The sequence below is a fragment of the Hyperolius riggenbachi genome, chromosome 10, assembly GCF_040937935.1.
Source record: "Hyperolius riggenbachi isolate aHypRig1 chromosome 10, aHypRig1.pri, whole genome shotgun sequence".
NCBI classification, from domain to species: domain Eukaryota; kingdom Metazoa; phylum Chordata; class Amphibia; order Anura; family Hyperoliidae; genus Hyperolius; species Hyperolius riggenbachi.
In genome coordinates, this window is record NC_090655.1 from 228,526,999 (window position 1) to 228,554,859 (window position 27,861).

Genomic DNA, 27,861 nt, shown 5'->3' on the forward strand with positions numbered 1-27,861 from the left:
CAGATTGATGTCCTTAGAGCCAATCAGAGGGCTCCCAGGCCCTCTGACGGCAGCCAATCACAGAGGGGGACCCTGGCCAGCCCCTACCCTATAAATAGCGGCCGCCATGTTCCGTTTCTCCATGCTTGCCTGAGACTTGTACAGAGAGAGAGTTGCTCCTTTGTGCTTTGGCTTAGCAAGTGCTCTATTGTGATCATTTACCTAGCGTTTTTGCTCACCTACACCTGCCATATACACCTATATTGTTGTTAGTTAGATAGACATTGTATTTTAGTTAGTAGCTTGTGTGTTACATTAGAGACAGGCAGCTGCTGCAAGCTTACAGGTTTAGGCCTCAGGGGGGCCTTGCCTCTGTGGGCAGCTGTCCTCTGTTTATTTCTCTCATCTATACCAGTATTTCTGCTGTCCTTTACTAATAGTATTGTAGTTATACTGTACTAGGAGTAGGACACTCACTGACTGTCACTGTTTATAGGCTACTAGCTAGCTCCTGCGTGTGTGCACTCACTCACTGTCTGTGTGTACACACACTCTATTTCCTTCTGATTACTGATAGATTATTGTTAGTTAGTTGTACTTACTTACTACTTACTCTTACTGTACCCGTAGGGACACTCACTGTCACTGTTCATATAGGCTACTAGCTCCTGCGTGTGCGCACTGCACTCACTGTCTGAGTGTACACACACAACACACACTCTATTTCCTTCTGATCGCTGATTGAATATCGTAATTAGTTAGTTTTACTTACTGTTACTACTTACTCTTACTGTACTAGGAGTCTAGGACACTCAGTCACTGTCCATAGGCTACTAGCTCCTGCGTGCGTGCACTCACTGTCTGAGTGTACACACACCCACACTCCATTTCCTTCTGATCGCTGATTGATTATCGTAATTAGTTAGTTGTACTTACTGTTACTACTTACTCTTACTGTACTAGGAGTCTAGGACACTCAGTCACTGTCCATAGGCTACTAGCTCCTGCGTGCGGTCACTCACTGTCTGAGTGTACACACACCACCCACACTCTATTTCCTTCTGATTGCTGATTGATTATTGTAATTAGTTAGTTCTACTTACTGTTACTACTTACTCTTACTGTACTAGGAGTCTAGGACACTCAGTCACTGTGTTCATAGGCTACTAGCTCCTGCGTGCGTGCACTCACTGTCTGAGTGTACACACACCACCCACACTCTATTTCCTTCTGATCGCTGATTGATTATTGTAATTAGTTAGTTCTACTTACTGTTACTACTTACTCTTACTGTACTAGGAGTCTAGGACACTCAGTCACTGTGTTCATAGGCTACTAGCTCCTGCGTGCGTGCACTCACTGTCTGAGTGTACACACACCCACACTCCATTTCCTTCTGATCGCTGATTGATTATTGTAACTAGTTAGTTCTACTTACTGTTACTACTTACTCTTACTGTACTAGGAGTCTAGGACACTCAGTCACTGTGTTCATAGGCTACTAGCTCCTGCGTGCGTGCACTCACTGTCTGAGTGTACACACACAACACACACTCTATTTCCTTCTGATCGCTGATTGATTATCGTAATTAGTTAGTTCTACTTACTGTTACTACTTACTCTTACTGTACTAGGAGTCTAGGACACTCAGTCACTGTCCATAGGCTACTAGCTCCTGCGTGCGTGCACTCACTGTCTGAGTGTACACACACCCACACTCCATTTCCTTCTGATCGCTGATTGATTATCGTAATTAGTTAGTTGTACTTACTGTTACTACTTACTCTTACTGTACTAGGAGTCTAGGACACTCAGTCACTGTCCATAGGCTACTAGCTCCTGCGTGCGGTCACTCACTGTCTGAGTGTACACACACCACCCACACTCTATTTCCTTCTGATCGCTGATTGATTATTGTAATTAGTTAGTTCTACTTACTGTTACTACTTACTCTTACTGTACTAGGAGTCTAGGACACTCAGTCACTGTGTTCATAGGCTACTAGCTCCTGCGTGCGTGCACTCACTGTCTGAGTGTACACACACCCACACTCCATTTCCTTCTGATCGCTGATTGATTATTGTAATTAGTTAGTTCTACTTACTGTTACTACTTACTCTTACTGTACTAGGAGTCTAGGACACTCAGTCACTGTGTTCATAGGCTACTAGCTCCTGCGTGCGTGCACTCACTGTCTGAGTGTACACACACCCACACTCCATTTCCTTCTGATCGCTGATTGATTATTGTAACTAGTTAGTTCTACTTACTGTTACTACTTACTCTTACTGTACTAGGAGTCTAGGACACTCAGTCACTGTGTTCATAGGCTACTAGCTCCTGCGTGCGTGCACTCACTGTCTGAGTGTACACACACAACACACACTCTATTTCCTTCTGATCGCTGATTGATTATCGTAATTAGTTAGTTCTACTTACTGTTACTACTTACTCTTACTGTACTAGGAGTCTAGGACACTCAGTCACTGTCCATAGGCTACTAGCTCCTGCGTGCGTGCACTCACTGTCTGAGTGTACACACACCCACACTCCATTTCCTTCTGATCGCTGATTGATTATCGTAATTAGTTAGTTGTACTTACTGTTACTACTTACTCTTACTGTACTAGGAGTCTAGGACACTCAGTCACTGTCCATAGGCTACTAGCTCCTGCGTGCGTGCACTCACTGTCTGAGTGTACACACACTAAATTTACTTGTGATTACTACTGATTATTGTAACTGCTAGTTGTACTTCCTGACTGTTACTACTTACTTACTGTACTAGGGGACACTCACTCAGTCACCTCACCAACCAACCCACTCCATTTAAGTACCCCACTTTTCACCCGCCCTTTTACAAAACTTTTGTCTATACGCCCAAAACATTTAAGATGTCTGGAAGTGGCAGCCAGCGCGGTTTGGGCAAGGGGAAGGGCAGCAAGGGAATCAGGAGGAGAGGGAGCAGCATTGTGGCAAGCCGCGGCCGCGCCACCATGCACAGTTCCGCAGCAGCAGCAGCAGCGTCAGTGGCTAACATTCCTCCCATAGCCACTGGCCGTGGACGCCTTGGGCGCCGCCCAGCAGGAGCATCTGCAACTCACGCTGCAGAGACACAGCAGCAGCAGCGTGTAGCACCTGCTCCCATTTTCCTCCAGCCGGGTCGGAAACGTCCCATTGAGGAAAAGGATGCAGACACTGTGGTGCAACTCATGACGGAGGATGAGCAGCCCGCCATCAGCTCTGCATCCGAGGCCTCCACCCTCACCACCACCACCACCACCCCTGTTCGCAGCAGCCGCCCAGCAGGGCCTGGGGAGGAGGCCAGTTCACCGTCAGTTGGCGACCTGTCATTCAGCAGTCTTTTGACCCCAGGCATCATGAGTCAATTGTCTGCTGTTGTTGGCGATTTTGAGGAGGAGATGCTGATGGGCACTTTGGGGGATGAGGGATTGGACAGCAAGACTGTGGCGACAGTCAAGCAGCCCATCCATGCATCAGGAGAGGAGTTTGGGGGGTCCTCATCCCAGCAGGACATGTTTCAGGAGGGGGAGGATGATGATGACCCGGTGACAGACAGAGACTGGGTGCCACCACCTCCAGGGGATGTCGTCCTCAGCAGCTCTGAGGAGGAGGAGGAGGATGCTCTTGTGGGCCTTGCAAGGAGGCGCATCATTGCAAGCATTGGCAGCAGCAGTAGGCAGGTCCCACAGCCTGCTGGTGTCTCAGGCTCAGCAGCAGCAGCAGCAGCATCTGCCAGTACCACCACCAGCCGCACCCAAGCCCCCCCCCCCCAACCACCACAGGGAGACAGGCAGCAGCGCTTCCATGCCGTAGGGGGATGTTTAAGTCACCAATCTGGCGATATTTCACCATGCCCACTGTGTACAGCAAGTACGCCACTTGCAACCACTGTCAGCGGAAGTTGAGCAGAGGTGCAGACCCCTTAAAGTTCTGCACCAGCTCGCTCATCAACCACCTTGCGGCTAAACATTTCCACCAGCATGAGGAGTTCCAGAGGCTGAAGGCATCTGGTGCTGGCAGTGGCACCACACCCATCACTGCACAGCCTTCAGCAGCAGCAGCAGCAACAGCAGCCACCCGCCCTCCTGCTCCTCCAGCAGCACCAGCAGGAGTGCGGAAACGCACTGCTCCTCCCCCCTCTGCAACTCCTGCCGCCGACACTGAGGCCTGTTCTGGCAGCCAGTCCTCAGTGGCCTCCTCTGCTGTGTCTGCTGATTCCCGTGTCAGCAAAAGGCCACGCCAGAGCCTTTTGAGCGAGTCCTTCCAGGGGGTGGTTAGGGCTCTGCCTCCCAGCAGCCGTCGCGTGCGGCAGCTGAACGGCTTGCTGGCACGGGCCATGTGCTCCCAACTCCTGCCGTACACGCTCGTGCAGGAGGGGAGCGACATTCGTGCGCTGCTTGCTTGCGCAGCCCCAGACTGGCAGCTCCCCAGCAGACACTTCTTTGCCCGCAAGGCCATTCCTGCACTGCACCGCTTTGTGATGGCCAATGTGGAGCGAGGGCTGGAGCACGCGGTTGGTGAAAGGGTCCACGTCACCATGGACTCCTGGAGCAGCCGCTTCGGGACAGGCCGCTACCTGTCCTTCACTGTCCACTGGGTCAGCTTGGTGGAAGGGGGTGAGGATGGGAGAGCAGCAGCGGGCACAGCAGCAGCAGCAACACAGTGGGTGGTGCCACCCCGCAGGGTCAGGGGAACTGCAGCAGGTTCCTCCGATCCTCTGCCATCCTCCGGCACACCTGGCCAAACCCCCCGCCTCAGCAGCAGCGTGAAGGCCCGCCACTGCCAAGCGCTGCTGCACTTGGTCAGCCTTGGGAAGACCAAGCTGACGGCAACCCATGTGTTGGCCAAACTCCAGGAGCAGGAGAGGATTTGGCTGACCCCCAGAGGCCTCAGAGTCGGAGAGGTGGTGGCCGACAATGGGGCCAATCTGGTTGCCGCAATAGACAGGGGAAACCTGACCCACATCCCCTGTCTTGCCCACGTGCTGAACCTGGTGGTGCAGAAGTTCCTGCGCACCTACCAGGGGATGGGCGAACTGCTGGAAACGGCAAGGAATGTTGTGCGTCACTTCCGGCGCTCGGCTGCAGCCTGTGCGAGCCTGGAAGACGTGCAAAAGGAGCTGGATCTGCCACGCCATCGGCTGATCCTTGACGTTCCGACTCGCTGGAACTCCACCCTGGCGATGTTGGAGCGTCTGGTTGAACAGAGGCACGCTGTCAAACAGTACCTTGCCCTGGCCACTGTTTCCGCAGCTCAGAGAAGGGACAAGACCAGCAACATCCCGTCCATCGTCCCCGATGATGACTGGAGGCACATGCAGCAGGTGTGCTTTGTGCTGGCTCCCTTCCTGCAGGCCACAAACATGGTGAGCAGGGACCATGCTATGGTCTGCGAGTGGGTGCCCCTGGTTTCTCTGCTGAACAGGGCCCTCGATGCTTTGCTGGAACAGGGAGCGGCAGCCTTGGACCAGCAGGAGCGGCAACCAGCTGCGCAGTCCACCTCTGAGGGGGAGGAGGAGGAGGACTTGGTGGAGGTCCCTGACCTGGCTGCTGATGAGGGGGATCAGCACAGCGCAGCTGAGTTGGTGCGGGGGTGGAGAGAGGATGAGGCGGCAGAGGAGGAGGATGAGGACAGCACTGACGTCGATGTGCCAGCAGACGTGGCCCGCCTCTTCCCAATGGCAGCGCACATGCTGACGTGCCTGCGCAGGGACCCCAGGGTGATCCAGATGAAGCAGAGGGAGGACATCTGGATCAGCATGATGTTGGACCCACGCCTCAAGGGGAAGTTGAGCCAGTTCCTGCCGCCTGCAGGAGGAGACCCAGCGCAACAAATAAGGAGCTTGCAGCAGGCCCTTGTTGAGCGCTTGGAGGAAGCCTTCCCCCAGCCTTCCACCCCCACTGTCCAGCAGCGAGCACAGAGGCAGCAGCAGGTGCCTGCATCCAGCAGCAGCAAGCGCCCCACAGACCTGCTGTCTCTCAGCCACGAGCTCTACAGGACTGTAGAGGCTCCGGCAGCAGTGACTAGAGAGGAGATGCATGCAGCAGCATCCTCCTCCGGTCACAGCCAGCGCCTGACCCGCATGGTGGCTGACTACATGGGGTCGTACAGCGGGCTTGACAGCGATGCCCCTGTTGATCCCATGGAGTATTGGGTCAAGCGCATGGAGATCTGGAGCGAGCTGGCGCAGTACGCCCTGGAAGTGCTGTCCTGCCCCCCTTCCAGCGTGCTGTCCGAGCGCTGCTTCAGTGCAGCTGGTGGCGTGGTCACCGAGAAACGCTCACGTCTGTCTCACAAGTCTGTGGACAGACTGACGTTTCTCAAGATGAACCAGGCGTGGGTGGAAGGCGAGTTCCTGGCCCCTGTTGTCGGCGAGAGGGGGACATGAACTGGCTGCCGGAACCATCGTTAATGTGCCTTACCACCCTTTACCACCTCCTGGCTCCTGCTCACTAAGCCAGCCTGGTTCACTTTGACTATTACGTCGCCTGCAGCCACACATTTTACACCTACAGTGGGCTGCTGTGTACTGCCCTTCTGCTGTCTGTCTGTGTTTCCCACTGCCAGGGTACACAGAATTACCTTCTTCTGCTGCCACTCTGCCACCAGCTATTACGTCAAACAATAGCTATATTGGTTGCAAAACCAAAAACCAAAAAACCATAAAAAAAAAAAAAAAAAGGTTTAATTTTTCTGAGGTGCCCGGGTTGAAAACTGTGTTGTCCCAGTTGTGTATTGGACACAATGTGGGCTGCACGACCGCTGTCTGGGACCTCCTGTTGTGTTTATTTACAGCCCTGGTATCACTGCTAGGTACCAGGGCTATTATGTCACGCTGCCTACCTGCTGCCACACTCACACTACTCCTCCATACCTCCTCCTGCTGCTGCTGCTGCTGTCTGTCTGTGTTTCCCACTGCCAGGGTACACTACACAGATGATTTACCTTCTGCTGCCACTCTGCCACCAGCTATTACGTCAAACAATAGCTGCTCACATTACTCCTCCATTCCTCCTGCTGCTGTTGCTGTCTGTCTGTGTTTCCCACTGCCAGGGTACACAGAATTACCTTCTTCTGCTGCCACTCTGCCACCAGCTATTACGTCAAACAATAGCTATATTGGTTGCAAAACCAAAAACCAAAAAACCATAAAAAAAAAAAAAAGGTTTAATTTTTCTGAGGTGCCCGGGTTGAAAACTGTGTTGTCCCAGTTGTGTATTGGACACAATGGGGGCTGCACGACCGCTGTCTGGGACCTCCTGTTGTGTTTATTTACAGCCCTGGTATCACCGCTAGGTACCAGGGCTATTATGTCACGCTGCCTACCTGCTGCCACACTCACACTACTCCTCCATACCTCCTCCTGCTGCTGCTGCTGCCTGTCTGTGTTTCCCACTGCCAGGGTACACAGATGATTTACCTTCTGCTGCCACTCTGCCACCAGCTATTACGTCAAACAATAGCTGCTCGCCTACTCCTCCATTCCTCCTCCTGCTGCTGCTGTCTGTCTGTGTTTCCCACTGCCAGGGTACACAGAATTACCTTCTTCTGCTGCCACTCTGCCACCAGCTATTACGTCAAACAATAGCTATATTGGTTGCAAAACCAAAAACCAAAAAACCATAAAAAAAAAAAAAAGGTTTAATTTTTCTGAGGTGCCCGGGTTGAAAACTGTGTTGTCCCAGTTGTGTATTGGACACAATGTGGGCTGCACGACCGCTGTCTGGGACCTCCTGTTGTGTTTATTTACAGCCCTGGTATCACCGCTAGGTACCAGGGCTATTATGTCACGCTGCCTACCTGCTGCCACACTCACACTGCTCCTCCATACCTCCTCCTGCTGCTGCTGTCTGTCTGTGTTTCCCACTGCCAGGGTACACAGATGATTTACCTTCTGCTGCCACTCTGCCACCAGCTATTACGTCAAACAATAGCTGCTCGCCTACTCCTCCATTCCTCCTCCTGCTGCTGCTGTCTGTCTGTGTTTCCCACTGCCAGGGTACACAGAATTACCTTCTGCTGCCACTCTGCCACCAGCTATTACGTCAAACAATAGCTATATTGGTTGCAAAACCAAAACCAAACAAACCATTAAAAAAAAAAAAAAAGGTTTAATTTTTCTGAGGTGCCCGGGTTGAAAACTGTGTTGTCCCAGTTGTGTATTGGACACAATGTGGGCTGCACGACCGCTGTCTGGGACCTCCTGTTGTGTTTATTTACAGCCCTGGTATCACCGCTAGGTACCAGGGCTATTATGTCACGGCGAGCTGCCTGCCTCATTGACTGCCTGCTGCCACACACTCATCCTCCTCCTCCTGCTGCTGAATTTACCTCCTGCTGTCTTTGTGTTTCCACTGCCAGGGAGCACATACAATGGCGCTTCCAACATGCGTGCGCCCACCAGCTATTTGTTACGCTCAAAAATAGCTGCATTTCTTTAAAAAAAAAATTGAAAAGAGAAATACGTGAAGAAGAAGAAGACGATATTGAAAAAGAAGGAGAAGGAGAAGATGAAGATGAAGATGAAGATGAAGATGAAGATGAAGATGAAGAAGAAGAAGAAGAAGAAGAAGAAGAAGAAGAAGAAGATGATGAAGATGAAGATGAAGAAGGACACAACTTCTCTTTCCACATTTTTTTTTTAAAGGAACATCCCCACATAATCACTTGCTGTTGTTACTTGGAAAAAAAGATGTTTCTTGCATCATTCACCCTCAAAACAAGTGTTGGAAGCTATTTAAGGCCAATTCGAATAGTCAGCTCGAATAGTGAGCTCGAAGTCCGAGGTCGAATCGAATAGTAAAAATTATTCGACTCGAATATTCGACTGACCTCGAATAATTTACTATTCGAATTCGACCAAACTCGAATTTTAAAAAGGGGTATTTGAGCATCACTATCCCGCAGTATGGTGCCCCGCTCCCTTTCCCCCAGGTTTCCATGTAGCGATCATTCGTTCCCTATGGGAAATTTATGGAGCGTTCCTGCAGTGTGGTGCCTCTTACGCATATCGCTCTTCCAAGAGTACAGAGAGATTACAGCTGTCCCAGTTTCGGTGGGAATGTTCTAAACTTGCATACCCCTGCCCCATCAACTGTCCTTTGAACTTCGGAGTGGCATGGGACTGTCTTGTAGATGAGTAATTAAGGTAGGGATGATTCCTGAATAACAGGTGATGGGTGGCTGCAAATAGGAGGCAAATGAGACACAAAGGGACCACAGGTGGTACGAGGTGGGAGGGGGGGGAAGGGTGGCACAGTGGGGCCACAGGTGGCACAAAAGGGGTAGTGGAGACACAAAGCAGGGCAGAGGGGACACAAAAATGGCACAAAAGGGGGCAAAGGAGACTGAAAGGGGTGCAGATGGCACAAAGGGAGGAGGCTCAGGTGCTACAAAGGGAGCACAGGGACTGCAGGAGGCACAGAACAAGAGGAAGAAGCATAGAATGATAGGAAGAACACTGAGAGGGCATAGGAATAGGAAGGGGCACAAGGAGACACTGGAGATACAGGGGGAAACAGGAGGGATAGAGGGGGAATAGATGTGGCACAGTGGAGGACATTGGATTGACGAAGAGGCACAGACGGGAACACTAGAGGCAAGTGGGGGGGTCCACAGTGGACAGAGATTGTTCCCGCCTACATAAAAATTCAGGTTAAGAATGTACCTACAGTCTCTGTGTCATCCGATAATCGGGGACTACCGGGACATGCGGCTCATGTTGGAGGCCAGCACCACACCTGTACAATGATTGTTCCCAAGCTCCCACCCAAAACAATTTGTAAACATTGTTTGTTGGAGACAAACATTAGGCCTGGGACCCACTAGCAGGGCTTTTCTAAGTGCTTGTAAAAAAAAAAAAAAAAAGCTATGCTAGTGTGTTCCATGCATTTGGATGACTCACATGTATGGCTTATGCTGTGATATTGCATCAGTCTTATTTAATACGTTGACCCATTTGCTGTGCTGTAACCAAGGGATGAAGTTTTTATATTGTGTCAGAACTTGATAAAGTTTGTGAACACCAAAAAACAGACTGAAAAGTGTTCATTCCACATAGAAATGCTGTAGAAATCATCTGCACTAAGCTGTGTTTGTGTATTTAGTTACAGTTGAGTGTAACAAGTGTGTAATCAGTAGGTATGACTCACAGCACCTTGGCATTAGCTGTACAGGAATGACAGATGCTTCAACCCTTTCTTTGCTCCCTGAAAGGCCATCCAGTAATTTTTTAGGGCTTTTATTGGTATTATTTCTGTACATTGTAACAAATGTTTTTTTCACTGATTTTTTGATTGTTTTCATACTGTCCCTAATCTTTTTGAGAAGAGAGGAAGTTCTGGGCGCGGATGCATAAAATAAAAAAAATGTTGCTGATGAGACTCAGACTCTATTTGCGATTACTTTTATAAAACTGACAGAAATAGCTGTGTGCACTCCATCCAAAACCTTCCAAAGAATATAATATGAGAATGTATATTCTACTACTAATATAAAAATATGTAAGATAATATAACAACAATAATAATAATAGTTAACATATAAATCTGATCTGAAGTTCTTTATATATCCATCTACATTCACATCCACCCAAAAAATTAAATGAAGTGGTAGACACACACAGGCTGGAAGTAACAGTACTACAGCTGGGACTACAGCCAGGGGGTGGGGCCTACAGACAGGAAGTTGGGGTTAGAGGTGAAATGAGAGGAAGTACAGAGGGGACATTGCTGAACCTGGCTAATCAGTGACCAGCAGCTGCTGTTATACTCATAAATATGCTAGGTTCAATTCATAAAGAAAGATGTTGGAAATTAGGAACTTATAGACAAAACGTGTATATAACATGACTGGCTTTGAATCACACAAAGAATCGTATGGTGTAGATGGGGCTATAGAGAAGTATTGATTTCTTCCATGTTAGAGCACTGATACCAGCCACACAATTGGAATACATGAGAGTCCTATAGCAAGACTATAATCATACCTCCCAACTTTTTGAGATGAGAAAAAGGGTGACTATGGTGATTGTATAGGAGGGTTGAGCAGTGCTGAGAATTATGGGACATTATTCTGTAACAGCAAGGGAGGTGTCTGCATGGTGACTATATCCACTGTATGTAAGATTCCTGTAAGTTGTGTGTCTATCTCTCCTTGCAGGAGGAGCAATATTTAAAGGAACACAATGACCTTTGCAAGGAAATCATGATGGAGAATCAGCCGCCCCTCACATCACTAGGTAAGATAGGACATCCTCATATAGGAAAGAGCAGTATGGAGGGTCCACCCAGATCACCCATCATCTGATAATCACATAGAGTTTCATACAGATGAATCCAGTGTCAGAAACCCACCAGAGAAATGTACAGGTCCTCTTCATTCATAGAATTGTCCACAGGAAGATCCCAGCATCCCCCACCATTATCGGGTAGGTTGAACTTAAGATGTAGATCTTTAACCCGGTTGCCGGTCCAATTCCCGCGGCAAGGGGGCAGCAGAGCACTTTTTATTTTTTATTTATTTCAATCATGTAGCGAGCCCAGGGATCGCTACATGATAGCTGCTGAGCAGCGGCATCCCCCCACCCACTCCGATCGCCTCCGGCGATCAGAGTAAGCAGGAAATCCCATACAGAACGGGATTTCCTGCTGGGCTTCCCCGGTCACCATGGCAACGGGGCGGGATGACATCACCAACGTCGGGACGTCAGAGGGAATCCCGATCCACCCCTCAGCGCTGCCTGGCACTGATTGGCCAGGTGCGCTGGGGGGGGGGGGGCGGCTCGGCGCGGCGGGTAGCGGCGAATCGGCGGGTAGCGGTGGCGATCGCGCACCACACGCAGCTAGCAATGTGCTAGCTGTGTGTAGGAAAAAAAATTTGAAAATCGGCCCAGCGGGGCCTGAGAAATCCTCCTACGCAGGTTACCCCGAGCTGAGCTCGGGATAACCGGCAAGGAGGTTAATAAGCCGTATGCTGGGTTTATTTTCTATTGTTCTGTGCACTCCGAGTACTTATTGCCACTGCAGTTAGAATGTTATTTTCTCCAACTTTCCTCCAGGACAGCTTATCGAGAGATGACTGGCTTCACCATCTGAGCAAATACACTTAGATAAAAGGTTAAAATCCCCTCCCTCCAACTCCTACCCTCAGCTCATTTGTGTTTCCACTTTTGTTGTGATACATAGGGCAAGGCATTTCTGTTCAATAAAGATCCTCTGTAGGATCCAGAGACTTCCCTCTACCTAGGTAAGTATCTGACTTTTCCTTTTAGGCCACTTTTACACTTGCATTGATAATCTGTGTTATGTTGCCCAGTTTTACTGCAGTGTAACGCAACTGCAAGGCAATGGGGCCTAACACACTTACTGCAGTGCACCAGAAGTGCCCGATCCACCGCTGACCCACCGCAAAGTCAACAGCGCGTTACCAGCCAACTTCCTGACTTATTTTTTCCTTATATAAAAAATCATAACCTCATACTTGAACAAGTCCTGATGTGTTGTTTTTTTCTTAATCATTCTAAAGGAGATAGTAAAATAGACAAAAATAAAGATGTAGTCATTTTTGTTTCATACACTTTGTATGTATATGTATGTATATACTTTCTCAGTGCAAAAAAAATGAAATGGTAATAAAAGATCAGATATTTGTCTTTTTGTACCTGAATTCTTTCATTTGTCTGCGGAATCCTGTTGGGAATACATGAATTGTCAGTCAAATCCCTCTTGTTCCTTCATGGGCAAATCTAACTCGTGTAGCAAAAGAATACCATTACAAACAGTGAATAAGGAGAAATGTGCCATAACACAGCCATTGTTTTGAGGACATGAACAATTCCTTTGTCAAGGCATAATGAACAGATTCTTGGGGAGCTCTCCATGCTAATTGGCTGTAATGGAGACACATGTAAGTATAAAAATGTCTCCTCCACTAACTTTAATGCAATTCCAAATTTGGGTATAAAGTCACATCATTGTAAACTTTTTATTTGTGTGGATCTGCTTAAAGAGGAACTGTAACCAAGGATTTAACTTCATCCCAATCAGTAGCTGATATTGCCTTTCCCATGAGAAATCTTTTCCTTTTCTCAAAGGGCCCGTTTCCACTAGTGCGGTGCGGAATCGCCGCATATCACCGCTGACAAAATCGCATGCGGATGCGATTCCGCATGCGTTTTTTGCCGCGATTTCGCATGCGATTTCGCATAGGTAGGGTAGATGCGATTTTAACCATGTCACTGCCTGTGTCAATTTACATTACTTTTAATGCGAAATCGCGGGGAAAAAACGCATGCAAAAAACGCATGCAAAAAACGCATGCGATTTCCCTATTAAATACATTGCCTGCGATTCGCCTGCATTCCACACGCAGGCAAATTCTGCAGGGTCTACCGTGCAGAAAAATCCTGCACATAAAAACGCAAATGAAAACTGACAAGTGGAAACAGTCCCATCCACTTGTATTGCCTATGCGAATCCGCATGCGTTGTCTGCATGCGGATTCGCGCTAGTGGAAACGGGCCCAAACAGATCCTCAGGGGGTTCTGTATGGCTGATATTGTGGAGAAACCTCTCCCACAGTGTGATGTCAGCACCTAGGTACGGACATTACACCGTGGGAGAGCCTTGTTGCATTGTAGGAAATAACATCTGTTTCCAACTTCCAATAAAACAGCATCTCCTTCCACAGACATCACCTGCCAGCAGTAAAGATGTCACAATATGATACATTTCAGAATGTAAATCAGGGAGAGGAAAGCTTTTACAATGGGCAAACACTGGCTAAATCATTTGTAAATAATTATTGTAAAAATTAAGCACTTTTTTTATTCTGTTACTTTCACTGCAGTTCCTCTTTAAAGTATACTCAAAGTGACATGTGACATGATGAGATAGTCATGTGTATGTACAGTGCCTAGCACAAACAAATAACTATGCCGTGTTCCTTTTTTTCTTTCTCTGCCTGAAAGAGCTAAATATCAGGTATGTAAGTGGCTGACTCAGTCCTGACTCAGACAGGAAGTGACTACAGTGTGACCCTCACTGATACGAAATTCCAACTATAAAACACTTTCCTAGCAGAAAATAGCTTCTGAGAGCAAGAAAGAGATAAAAAGGGTCTATAATTAAAAGATTTGAGCTTTGGCATACTTCAATGAATGTGTCATTGAGCAAACATGATAAACAATAAAAAATTTAAAAAGTAGATTTAAATATAAAATAAAACTGGAATGTCTTAAAAAGCCATTTTAGGAGGAGGAGGATAGATACAATTGATTCGTTTTTTTTCACCTCGGGTGTCCTTTAAAGAGAATCTGTATTGTTAAAATCGCACAAAAGTAAACATACCAGTGCGTTAGGGGACATCTCCTATTCCCCTCTGTCACAATTTCGCAGCTCCCCGCCGCATTAAAAGTGGTTAAAAACAGTTTTAAAAAGTTTGTTTATAAACAAACAAAATGGCCACCAAAACAGGAAGTAGGTTGATGTACAGTATGTCCACACATAGAAAATACATCCATACACAAGCAGGCTGTATACAGCATTCCTTTTGAATCTCAAGAGATCATTTGTGTGTTTCTTTCCCCCCTGAGGGGGGAGTGCATAGCAGAACCACAACACTGAAGAACTTGGCAGCCTTCCAGACACAGGCTGACAAGTCTGACAAGGGAAAGATACATTGATTTATTACAGAGACTGTGATAGTACAAAGTGCTGCAGTAAGCCAGAACACATTAGAATAGCTTTTGGAACTTGTAGGATGATAAAAAACAGGATGCAATTTTTGTTACGGAGTCTCTTTAAAGAGGAACAATAGTCAAAATTTTTTTTTTTTAATTTATTTATTTTATAATATTTCCTTTATAAATTACTCAGTCAGTGTTTGCCCATTGCAAAATCTTTCCTCTCCCTGATTTATACTCTGAAATTTATCACAGGTGGCAGAATCTTTACTGCTGTCAGGTGCATGTCTGAGGAATGTTTGTTTACTGATTGTTCCGAAGCTGGTAGAAAATACACCTGGTTTCCCAAAATGCCCTGGGAGGAAGATAGCACATAGATAAACAGCCTAGGCTGTGACATCACTTGAAGGGCAGGGTTAAATACAATATACAACATTATATAGCAAACAACACTATGACACAGGAACAGAACTTCATTAGAGAAGAAAGTCCTGGCTTGACCTGAATTTCTTCACAGGTGATGGTTTGGGACTGTCTCCCTTCAAATGTCTTGTTTTTCTGGATTTGTATGAATTTGTAGTGAACTACTGCAAGCACACCTGAACTGAGAGGGATATGGAGGCTGTCATATTTAATTCCTTTTAAACAATGCCCTTTGCCTAGCTGTCCTGTTGATCATCTGACTCACTTTTAGCCCTAGACCCTGAACAAGCATATGCAGATCAGATGTTTCTGACGGAAGTTTGAATGGATTAGCTGCATGCTTGGTTCAGGTGTGTGATACCAAAGAGATCAGCAGGGCTGCCAGGCAACTGGTATTGTTTAAAAATAAATAATATGGCATCCTTTATATCCCTCTCAGTTTGGGTGAACTTGAAGTGCTGAACTATAAGAAGCTGCAGTTCACATATTCAACACAAGGTGGTGATCTTCACCTAGGAATACCAAAACAGGAAATGGTGGACTATAGGGAAAGAGGTGGAACGCACAGCCCGGAAGTTTATGTTAGAAGTGAAGTGAGAGGAAGCAGAGTGGGGGCATTGCTGAAACTGACAGCAAAGGAGGTAATAAGAAGCATATTTTGTCATGTTTATTATTATGGATATGCCCCACAAGCGACCTGTGTCATTTCCTGTCTGCAGTTATATAATGTGTATATTTATGCTTCCATCTATAATATCCATCTAAACAGTAAGCTGTAGAAATGTCCCCATTTGGGGGACATGGGGTATGGGGAAAACGCAATTTTCTCACCTCAACAGAACATGTAATCTTTTTTTGGGTTTTTTTCCCCTCAACAAACTCATAGCTTCCAATTCTATAGGAGGGACAGTCCCACTTTGGTAACCCAATACCTCTGTCCCACTTTCTTCCTCATTTGTCCCTGTTTCAGGACTGATGTACAGATCTATTGTACTCATGTCACTGGCTGCTGAGATAGATCAGCTGCCAAGAAACTGTTAAAGCTACATTGTACCTATTTATATGAATGCAGCTGGGGATAAGAGACCCGGTAGCCGTGTATTATGCTATATTGCTGTCCTGGGGTCCACGGTAAAGGAAAATTACTTTTTTGAGAAGAGAAAACCTTTTGCCCGAGCTAGTATGGTTGAGCCAGTGTGAAACTCCATAGGGAACAGTTCTCCAATCACAGCAACATCTACAACTTGAAGCATTCCAATTGGTTGAATAGTGTGGACATATTCTTACTAAAAACTATCTGAAACCTAGGAGTTCGAGAGGGTGGTGTCCACCCAATCACATTAGCAGAATTTCCCTATGGACTTTCTCAATGGTTCACTTAAACCATGCTTTTTTTTGCCTAATCAGAACAGCTTCATCTCTTGCTGGAAGGTTGAAGCTCTGACAGAATAGATCTCCTATGCCTTGAGCTTATCGCCTCTTGTTTTCACTTTCACCCAAATACAAGTGTCTAAACCCTCTGGCAGTGTACTGCACCAATCCCACTGTAACATTTTTGCCACCACTTATATTAGGACCTCCTTCAAAAGAACTGAGGAAAAGTTGAAAGGGAACCGGAAGTGAGAGGTATATGGATGCTGCCATATTTATTTCCATTTAAACTATACAAGTTGCCTGGCTGTCCTGCTGATCTATTTGGCTGCAATAGTGTCTGAAACCCTCACTTAAAACAAGCATGTGGCAAATATTGACAGATTTTTGGCAGACATCTGATCTGCATGCTTGTTCTGGGTCTATGACTAAATGTATTAGAGGCAGAGGGATCAGCAGGACAGTCTGGATATCCCTCTCACTTTCGGTTCCGTTTAACGTTGCCATGCCTCTGTTATCACGGGCATAGGTCATTTTTCATCCAAGGAAACTCCAGTTTTTGTTGAAAAAAGGATGCAGCCCACTCAGTTCAGCTCTCTATATTGCAAAGATACAGTGGGTTGCAAAAGTATTCGGCCCCCTTGAAGTTTTCCACTCAATTTTATTGGAATTCCACGTGAAAGATCAATACAAAGTGGTGTACATGTGAGAAGTGGAACGAAAATCATACATGATTCCAAACATTTTTTACAAATCAATAACTGCAAAGTGGGGTGTGCATAATTATTCAGCCTATTTCTATGATAGAAGAAGAAAAGCGTCGGCACTACAGTATTTGCGCTGAATTTGAAAGGATATAGCATATAACACGGTATCTGTGCCCAGCACCCACCGCTACCACACCACCTCAGACAATGGTATGTTCATGAATGTTTACGTTGAATGAATAATTTTGATGCCACAATTTGAAGATACACTGTATTGGATTGTTTACATGTGTTCCACCACACTCTGGATTAAATAGCAATAGAAGCAGTGCCGATTGTCTCCCTCTCCTCTCCTTTATCGTAATTATTCAGCCCCCCTGAGTCAATACTTTGTAGAACCACCTTTTGCTGCAATTACAGCTGCCAGTCTTTTAGGGTATATGTCTACCAGCTTTGCACATCTAGAGACTGAAATCTTGCCCATTCTTCTTTGCAAAACAGCTCCAGCTCAGTCAGATTAGATGGACAGCGCTTGTGAACAGCAGTTTTCAGATCTTTCCACAGATTCTCGATTGGATTTAGATCTGGACTTTGACTGGGCCATTCCAACACATGGATATGTTTTGTTTTAACCAGTTCGGCCTATCTGGACGAATTTCCTCGTCCAGATAGGCACTGCTACTTTCCCTGCGTGGTGCGCGCGACCGCCGCTAGCCCCCCGATCAGTGAATGGGAATATAATTCCCATTCACCGATCTAACTTCCCCCCAGAAATACCGACGCTTTCTCTCCAGAGAGCGTGGTATTTCTGCCCCCAGGAAACTTTTCCCCAGCATTTTAGTTCCTGGATGCGAGATCGTTCGCATCCAGGACTTTTTTCACTGTGGCCATCTTGTGGCCAAATAGTAAACTGCACCCACATACATTTTTGATTAAAAAAAAATATAATTTTACATTTAAAATTAGCAGTTTCCCTCCCACACCAAAAATTACCCACATACACTTTTTTTTATTAAAAAAAAAAAATACAATTAAAAAAAAACAAAAACAACATAAATAGTTACCCAAGGGTCTGAACTTTTTAATTATGCATGTCAAGAGAATATGTTATTATATTATTTAAAATTATAAGCTTATAAATAGGGATGGACGCAAATTGAAAAAATGCACCTTTATTTCTAAATGAAATATCGGCACCATAAATTGTGATAGGGACATTGTTTAAACGGTGGAAGAACCGGGACATATGGGCAAATAAAATACATGCGTTTTAATTACGGTAGCGTATATTAATTTTAAACTATAATGGCCAAAAACTGAGAAATAATGATTTTTTTCAGTTTTTTTCTTATTCTTCCTGTTAAAATGCATTTACAGTAAAGTGGCTCTTAGCAAAATGTACCCCCCAAAGAAAGCCTAATTGGTGGCGGAAAAAACAAGATATAGATCAATTCATTGTGATAAGTAGCAATAAAGTTATAGACGAATGAATGGGAGGTGAACGTTGCTCGGATGCATGAGATTTTCGGCACTGCGGCGCTGAACCGGTTAAACCATTCTATTGTTGCCCTGGCTTTATGTTTAGAGTTGTTGTCCTGCTGGAAGGTGAACGTCCGCCCCAGTCTCAAGTCTTTTGCAGTCTCCAAGAGGTTTTCTTCCAAGATTGCCCTGTATTTGGCTCCATACATCTTCCCATCAACTCAACCAGCTTCCCTGTCCCTGCTGAAGAGAAGCACCCCTAGAGCATGATGCTGCCACCACCATATTTGACAGTGGGGATGGTGTGTTCAGAGTGATGTGCAGTGTTAGTTTACCGCCACACATAGCGTTTTGCATTTTGGCCAAAAAGTTCCATTTTGATCTCATCTGACCAGAGCACCTTTTTCCACATGTTTGCTGTGTCCCCCACATGGCTTGTGGCAAACTGCAAACGGGATTTCCTATGCTTTTCTGTTCACAATTGCTTTCTTCTTGCCACTCTTCCATAAAGGCCAACTTTGTGCAGTGCACGACTAATAGTTGTCCTATGGACAGATTCCCCCACCTGAGCTGTAGATCTCTGCAGCTCTTCCAGAGTCACCATGGGCCTCTTGACTGCATTTCTGATCAGCGCTCTCCTTGTTTGGCCTGTGAGTTTAGGTGGACGGCCTTGTCTTGGTAGGTTTACAGTTGTGACATACTCCTTCAATTTCTGAATGATCGCTTGAACAGTGCTCTGTGGGATGTTTAAGGCTTTGGAAATCTTTTTGTAGCCTAAGCCTGCTTTACATTTCTCTATAACGTTATCCCTGATCTGTCTGGTGTGTTCTTTGGACTTCATGGGATTGTTGCTCCCAATATTCTCTTAGACAACCTCTGAGGCTGTCACAGAGCAGCTGTATTTCTACTGACATTAGATTACACACAGGTGCACTCTATTTAGTCATTAGCACTCATCAGGCAATGTCTATGGGCAGCTGACTGCACTCAGACCAACTGGGGCTAAATAATTATGCACACCCCACTTTGTAGTTATTGATTTGTAAAAAATGTTTGGAATCATGTATGATGTTCGTTCCACTTCTCATGTGTACACAACTTTGTATTGGTCTTTCACGTGGAATTCCAATACAATTGATTCTTGTTTGTGGCAGTAATGTGACAAAATGCGGAAAACTTCAAGGGGGCCGAATACTTTTGCAAGCCACTGTAAATCAGGCACATTACTAAGCTTAGATTTGTGTTGTTGTTGAAACTTAATAGTCGTTCACTTGTAGATGGCCACCAGATTCCAGTGAGAGATGGATCATTCTCTGATTGAAATCTGATCAGTTAGGAATCTTTCACTGCCACACACTGCTGTCTCAGTGCACATCTGACTTGCTGGTCCCCAGGTCTCCCCATCTAGTGCTCCCCGGGGCCCTTACAAAGTACTATATAAACATCAAAGTTTCTGCATCAAACCAAATTTGAAAGAAAACTCTTAAGGTGGCCATACATTCAGCGATGATGGGCAGATCTGACTGAGGCAAATTTCTCTTTGATTAGAGAGAGATCTGTCAGCTGCCCATACACCGCAGGCCGATTCCCGATCAATTGCATGCTGAAATTGATCCGGAATTGGCATTGTGATGCTGCATCTGCCACCTTGCTGGACCAAAAGCTGTCCCCTAATGTGCAATGTGCCATCCCAGACCTCGGTGCACCCAAGCAACCAAGTCGGCCCTACATCTTGCAGCATGTGCGATCGATTCATGCAACTAATTTTGGCCCGAAAATGGTCGCATAGTTGATCGAGCATGCACTTGGCGGCACCGATTTTCATGCGATTAGATTATAATAATCTGATTGGATGGTCGATCGACCGCCAAGTTGCCTGATGTTGTTGGTTAAGGGCTCTGCCTCTGACACCGGAGACCAGGGTTCGAATCTCGGCTCTGCCTGTTCAGTAAGCCAGCACCTATTCAGTAGGAGACCTTAGGCAAGTCTCCCTAACACTGCTACTGCCTATAGAGCGCATCCTAGTGGCTGCAGCCAGGGGCGTAGCAATAGGGGTTGCAGCGGTAGCAACCGCATCGGGGCCTTTGGGTCAGAGGGGCCCCAAAGGGCCCTCCCTCAATTACAGTATTAGCTCTGTATTGGTCCTGTGCTCATAATAATCACTTCTATAGATAATTTGAATAGTGGTAATCATTAACAAGCTGCTGTCCATCCCCTTCTTGCACCTCTGACACTGTAATTTCCATTGGCAGGCTGTGGTGCTCCGTATCAATTGTTATGTATAGAGTGCTTGGGGGCCCCACTGTAAAACTTGCATCGGGGCCCACAGCTCCTTAGCTACGCCACTGGCTGCAGCTCTGGCGCTTTGAGTCCTGCAGGAGAAAAGCGCAATATAAGTCTTTGTCTTTTGTTTTTGTCTTTTATGTATGGCCTCCTTATACCTGCCGAAGCGGAGAGCACCAATCCACACAATAATAGTAGTATATGGAACATAAACTCATGGAGGGCTCAGACAGAGTTAAAACATCACTTTACTGTTGCACATCAAAAATACACATATGCGTGAGGACCAGCAGCAAACACCAAGGTGTAAGTAATTACCCGTTAAAACTTCACATCAGCTAATACCCTATCTAGCGTCTGCGTGGTGCTCCCACATAACTCACCAACAACCAGCCCACCCATCCAGCCATATCATACATGAACAACCTCAATGGACCACTGAATGGATTGTAAACAGTGTCAGGCCCAACACTACATAAGGCTTGTAAGGGAAGCTGTTCAGTATCGTCAAAAAAGAAAAACTGCAGTAACATGAGAGGGGAGAGACAAAGATGGGAAGTTGCTTCTCACCCTCTGCCGCTTAGATACGTGCAGAACCTGGCATCAGGAGGATCCTGGATGGTTTGCAGCAAGTTGAAGTCCCAGGGAGAGGGACCCGTGTGAAGCACAACTCCGGTTGTTACTAGTGAAACTGGTTCATTTGGGTGTCTGTGCCCTTTCCCAGTATCTCGGTGAGCCGCAGCGTATGTCTGCAAAGTTTGCGGCAGGCGTGACCGATTGCTGGAGAATGGAGCAGCGCTCACGCCAAGCGTACATAGAAGGAATCAGTGTGTATGAGTGGCCACATCTACATGTTTCAGCTGGACCTGAGCTTTCTTAAAGGATACCCGAGGTGACATGATGAGATAGACATGGGTATGTACAGTGCCTAGCACACAAATAACTATGCTGTGGTCCTTTTTTTTCTTTCTCTGCCTGAAAGAGTTAAATATCAGGTATGTAAGTGGCTGACTCAGTCCTGACTCATACAGGAAGTGACTACAGTGTGACTCTCACTGATAAGAAATACCAACGATAAAACTATTTCCAAGCAGAAAATGGCTTCTGAGAGCAGGAAAGAGATAAAAAGGGTCAATAATTCATAGATTTTTAGCTCTGGCATACTTCAATAAATGTGTCATTGAGCAAAAACAATAAAACAGTAAAAACTTAAGAAGTAGATTTAAATATAAGAGAAAACTGTGGAATATCTTAAGTCATTTTTAGGAGAAGGAGGATAGATACAATTGTTTATTTCATTCGTTTATTTTCACCTTGGGTGTGCTTTAAGGCAAAGGCCTGCCATGAAGTTTACATACATATGCTGCGGCTGTGGGCCTTTAAGCCTGTAGGGGTAGGTGCCTATCTGCAGCACAGTTACACAATGGAATTCTGAGTTTTAAGAGCTTCAAAAGTAGTAAATTGTGCTAAGAATTGTGGGACATTAGCCTGTAACAACAAGGGATGTATCTGAATGGTCATCAGATCAGTGTGTGTGTCAGGTTCCTGTAAGATGTCAAGATGTTTCTGTCTCTTTCTCCACTCAGGAGTGGCAGTATTTAGGAGGAGACATGGATCTCATCAAGGACATCACGATGAAAAATCATTTGTCAGAGACACCACCAGGTAAGTGGAGACTTTCATTTCTTGTAAAGGATAGAACAGTACAGAGGGACCACTTACATCCCCTCCATCATCTGATAGTCACGTAGAGACAATGTATTCAGTCAGTCTGTGTGTTTCCTACAGATGGATCCAGTTACAGAAATCCACCAGAGAGATGTACAGGTCTTCTTTACTCTCAGGATTGTCCACAGGAAGATCTCACCACTACCCACCATTATCAGGTAGGTGGACCCTAATCCTCATAAAAGACTTAACTCTGTATCTATGTAAGCTTGGTTCATTAGTGCTAGTGTTAAGCATAACTGGGGGCTACAAGTTAAACCAAAACAGACAAATAAGTGACAGCGCTCAAGGATGCATCCGAACTGCAAGCCTACAGAGGCAATGCAAAGCCTCTCCGAACTAAATACATGCCTTGAATGCAAAACAGATGCAAATTATGTGCTAATTCTAATCTAAAAATGTTGAAAGTGAATTTGAAGCAGTGAATGCAGCTGGCCACTAGTATACTTACATTGAACTTACATAGCGGGAAACATGGCAGCGCTTTCAAACAAAACTTATACCTAAATGATTTATGTGCATTGATGTGCGGACCCCAACAACTGGACTACATCACACACCTAGCACTCACTACAGGCAAAAGGGGGGTGAACCTATACCTGAATGATCTGAATTTGCATCTGTTTCATATTCAAGGCATGTATTTAGTCCCGGAGGGGCTTTGCATTGCCTCTGTAGGTTTACAGTTCGGATGCATCCTTGACTGCTGTCACTTATTTGTCTGTTTTGTTTTATGAAATGTATATACCATTTGTATGACTAGCAGCACGAGGAATATTATGTTTTTGTCGCTGGATTGGTGTTGGGTCTTCCCCGAGGGGGTACGTCACCACCGTGGGGAACTCTATTAGGTAATAATCTGTGCACATATTACCACTGAAGCTAACACCCCCCTTTGCCTGTAGTGAGTGCTAGGTATGTAATGCAGTCCAGTGGGGCTCTGCACATCAATTCAGATTAATCATTCAGGTATAAGTTCACCCCCCTTTTGTCTGTAGCGAGTGCTAGGTGTGTGATGTAGTCCATTTGTTGGGGTCTGCACATCAATGCACATAAATCATTCAGGTATAAGTTTTGTTTGAAAGCGCTGCCATGTTTCCCGCTATGCAAGTACAAGTTAAACCAGACAGTATGGTACTGTTGACTAGTTCTGCGCTATCCTGCATGACTTGCCAGCCAGATCTGCTACTTCATTTAGTGTAGTAGTGTGTCCCCTTCGCCTCTTAGATGTCTGTTTCACACTTCAGAGCGTCAGAGTTGACATAATCTCTTTTGCTTCTCTTTGGCAGTCAGGACTAACTGGCATAAGTGCCAAACTCCAGCCTGACAGACAAGTGCCTGAGAGGGGAGGAGGTATCTTATCACTGCACCAGCTCTGGCTGGGAGGTATGCAGGGCGATGCTGATATAGTCAGCACAACCAATGCTGTTTTTTTTCTTGTGCCTTTTAGTTAGGCTTTAGGTTGTTTGTGTGGATATAATGCAGTATTAATGCATTTCTGATTTTTGTCCTTTTTTAAATGTAAGAATGTTGGTAACTTCTGCACCAAGCCATTTGCTATGGTTTTCAGCAAGTTTCCTGAAAAAGTTTTGGCTTTTTAAAGAGAACCCCAGGTGAGAAGGATATGGAGGCTGACATGTTTATTTCCTTGCACATTGCTTGGCTGTCCTGCTGATCCTCTGCCTCTAAAGGTGGCCACACACCATACCATTTTTTAAATATCTTTTACATTCAAGAATTGCAATCAACATTTCTGATTGATTGTAATATTTCAAAAACCTGACCAATGTGCCACACACATATGTTCAATCTTTCCCCAGTTATGAAAAAATGATTGAAAACTCAGAAAAAATTGGTTGGGTCTGTACATCAAGTGATTGACAATCTACCACACACACCATACCATTTTGATAAAAATTGATCAGAAAAATCCAACACTCCCGATCTTCTTTTATCAAAAAAAAAAAAAAATGGGAAATTCAATCAGTTTTCTTGATGGAGTTAAAAAAAAGCTATTGATTTTTTGGGACAACTGATTGTAATTATCAAATTGGTGTAAAATTTGATCTTTTAATTGCATGGCATGTGGCCACCTTAATACTTTAAGCCAGGGGTCTCAAACTCAATTTACCTGGGGGCCGCAGGAGGCAAAGTCAGGATGAGGCTGGGCCGCATAAGGGATTTCACAAAAAAAGTCAATCAACAGCTCCCGCCACCCAAACAAAAACCAACGCCCCTCCCCCCCCCCACACACACACACGTCCCTTGCATTGATTTTTTTTATTTCAAAATCAAATTCACACTGAAGCAAACTATTTTGCCTCTTTTACCTTCTAGTTCGCTTCAGTGCTCCCATTACAAGTAATCCGCCGTGTCCCCCCTGAAAAACGAGGGCTGCAGAGCCCCCAAATCGCCCGGGGGGCAATCCGCCGGCATTTCCTGGAAGGGGCAGAGCTTTTAGCTTCAGCTCTGCCCCTCCTGACGTCAATCGCGGCGCATCGCCGCCTCTCCCCGCCCCTCTCTGTGAAGGAAGAGTGAGAGGGGCGGGCAGAGGCGGCGATGCGCCACGATTGACGTCAGGAGGGGCAGAGCTGAAGCTGGAAGCTCTGCCCCTTCCAGGAAATGCCGGTGGATTGCCCCCCGGGCGATTTGGGGGCTCTGCAGCCCTCGTTTAGCGGCGGGGATGCGGCTGATTACTTGGGAGCACTGAAGCGAACTAGAAGGAAGCTTTTGCCGGCGCGTGCCATAAAATATTGTATCGAGGGCCGCAAATGGCCCGCGGGCCGCGAGTTTGAGACCCTAGACCCAGAACAAGCATCCAAATCAGATGTCTGACAAGATAAGCTGCATACTTGTTTCAGGTGTGTGATTTAAGGTACGTACGCACATCTGATATTTCTGAACGACTTGTCGTTCAAACCGGTCATTTGAATGTCAGTTTGGCGTGTGTACGAACGATCGTTAGACTGATGGCAGCAGTTTTGACTGATAAGGCCCATACAGACGTCGGATTTTTCCGAACGACGGGTCGTTTCAACGTCCCATTGTTCAGTCGTCCGCACGCCAAATCGGGCGTGTGTACAGACTGTCGTTCGCGTGATAAGACTGAGTTTGAGCAATCCGCCGGGCGCGTGCGGACGACTGAACGACGGGACGTTCAAACGACCCGTCGTTTGGAAAAATCCGACGTCTGTATGGGCCTATACACTTGGCGGATCCACGGACCAACTGTCGTTCAAACAACAGTTACGTCCGTACATGTGTACAAATGACTTGTTGTTTGAAAGTCTAATAGTGTCAGACTAATAGACTTTCAAACAAGAAGTCGTTTGATCAGTCATTTGATCTAGTCCATTGTTCTATCCAGTCTATTGACCAGTCAAACAACATGTAAATTAGCTGTAATTAGCATTTTAAATGTTTTGTCGTCTGTGTATACAAGGAGTCTGAACGATGTTTTTTTAGTTTGAATGACAAGTTGTTTGAACGATAGTCGGGCATAAAATCAGATGTGTGCATGCACCTCTAGACCCTACTGACCGGAGAGATCAGCAGCACTGCCAGGAAACTGGTATTGTTTAAAAGGAAATAAATATGGCAGCTTCCATAGGTCTCACACCTCAGGTTCCTTTTAATGACACCCAGTTACCCTGGTGATTTTTATAGTGGTGATCTGCTATACGCATCGTCACACTAAAGATGAGTTACTCTCTGACTATGCACACCCTGACACTTTAAATGTGTTTTGTTTTTTATTATTTTGTGGTTTTAGTTAGAAGAACAGATTGTTATGAAAGTTGAGATTAAAGAGGATGAAGAAGAGAAGCGTGTGAGGAGTGATCAACAATTTACGGAGGAGGGTGACATGATGAGGACAAATAAAGAAGAAGAAGAGACCTATCAGAGGGGCAATCAGAAGTCTAAGGAAGAGGGTGTAATGGTGGAGACAATTAAAGTGGAACAATTTTCTCTCCGTATTGGCACTGGTAAGTAATAAATGTCAAATGCAGAAAAGATACTAGGAAAAACTGTAGGAGGTGCCCAAAGGTATTCTAATCTCAAAATCATAAAGTACAGGAGTATATACAGTGGGTTGCAAAAGTATTCGGCCCCCTTGAAGTTTTCCACATTTTGTCATATTACTGCCACAAACATGCATCAATTTTATTGGAATTCCACATGAAAGACCAATACAAAGTGGTGTACATGTGAGAAGTGGATCGAAAATCATACATCGTTCCAAACATTTTTTACAAATAAATAACTGCAAAGTGGGATGTGCGTAATTATTCGGCCCCCTGAGTCAATACTTTGTAGAACCACCTTTTGCTGCAATTACAGCTGCCAGTCTTTTAGGGTATGTCTCTACCAGCTTTGCACATCTAGAGACTGAAATCCTTGCCCATTCTTCTTTGCAAAACAGCTCCAGCTCAGTCAGATTAGATGGACAGCATTTGTGAACAGCAGTTTTCATATCTTGCCACAGTTTCTAGATTGGATTTAGATCTGGACTTTGACTGGCCCATTCTATAGCCGCATCTACACGCGTAGATGGGGCTCCGATCCGGCGGCTCTATTAGGCGCCGGATCGCCTCTTCCGCGTCCCCGTGCGTGCCTGCCACGTCCCCGCTCGCCGCACGTGCGCCAGATTCGATTCCCCGCCGGCGCCGCTTATCTTCCGCTCGATTCCCTGCAATTGTCCCCTCGCGGGGAGCGAGCAGGGAATCGGCGGAAGCAAGATCCGTCCTGTCGGATCTTATCAATCGAGCCGCATCAGCGGCTCGAGTGATAAGGAACATCGCGCCCGCATCTACGCGTGTAAATGCGGCTTTATACATAGATATTTTTGGGTTTTAAACCATTCCATTGTTGCCCTGGCTTTATGTTTATGGTCATTGTCCTGCTGGAAGGTGAACCTCCGCCCCAGTCTCAAGTCTTTTGCAGTCTCCAAGAGGTTTTCTTCCAAGTTTGCCCTGTATTTGGCTCCATCCATCTTCCCATCAACTCTGACCAGCTTCCCTGTCCCTGCTGAAGAGATGCACCCCCCGAGCATGATGCTGCCACCACCATATTTTACAGTGGGGATGGTGTGCTCAGAGTGATGTGCAGTGTTAGTTTTCTGCCACACATAGGGCTTGATTCACAAAGCGGTGATAACCCAGTTATCACGCCTAAAAGACTTTA

At 46.0% G+C, this 27,861-nt stretch overlaps 1 protein-coding gene across 1 annotated transcript in view; it reads left to right on the forward strand.

Moving 5' to 3' along the window:
* Positions 1-15,674: 15,674 nt before the first annotated feature.
* Positions 15,675-27,861, forward strand: part of LOC137536871 (zinc finger protein 585A-like) — a 47,034-nt gene continuing 34,847 nt past the window's right edge. The window contains exons 1-4 of the mRNA XM_068259055.1: positions 15,675-15,750; positions 22,536-22,614; positions 22,738-22,835; positions 26,450-26,663. Coding sequence (XP_068115156.1) covers positions 22,560-22,614; positions 22,738-22,835; positions 26,450-26,663 — 367 coding nt within the window. The 5' untranslated portion in view covers positions 15,675-15,750; positions 22,536-22,559. The remainder of the gene's footprint in view (positions 15,751-22,535; positions 22,615-22,737; positions 22,836-26,449; positions 26,664-27,861) is intronic.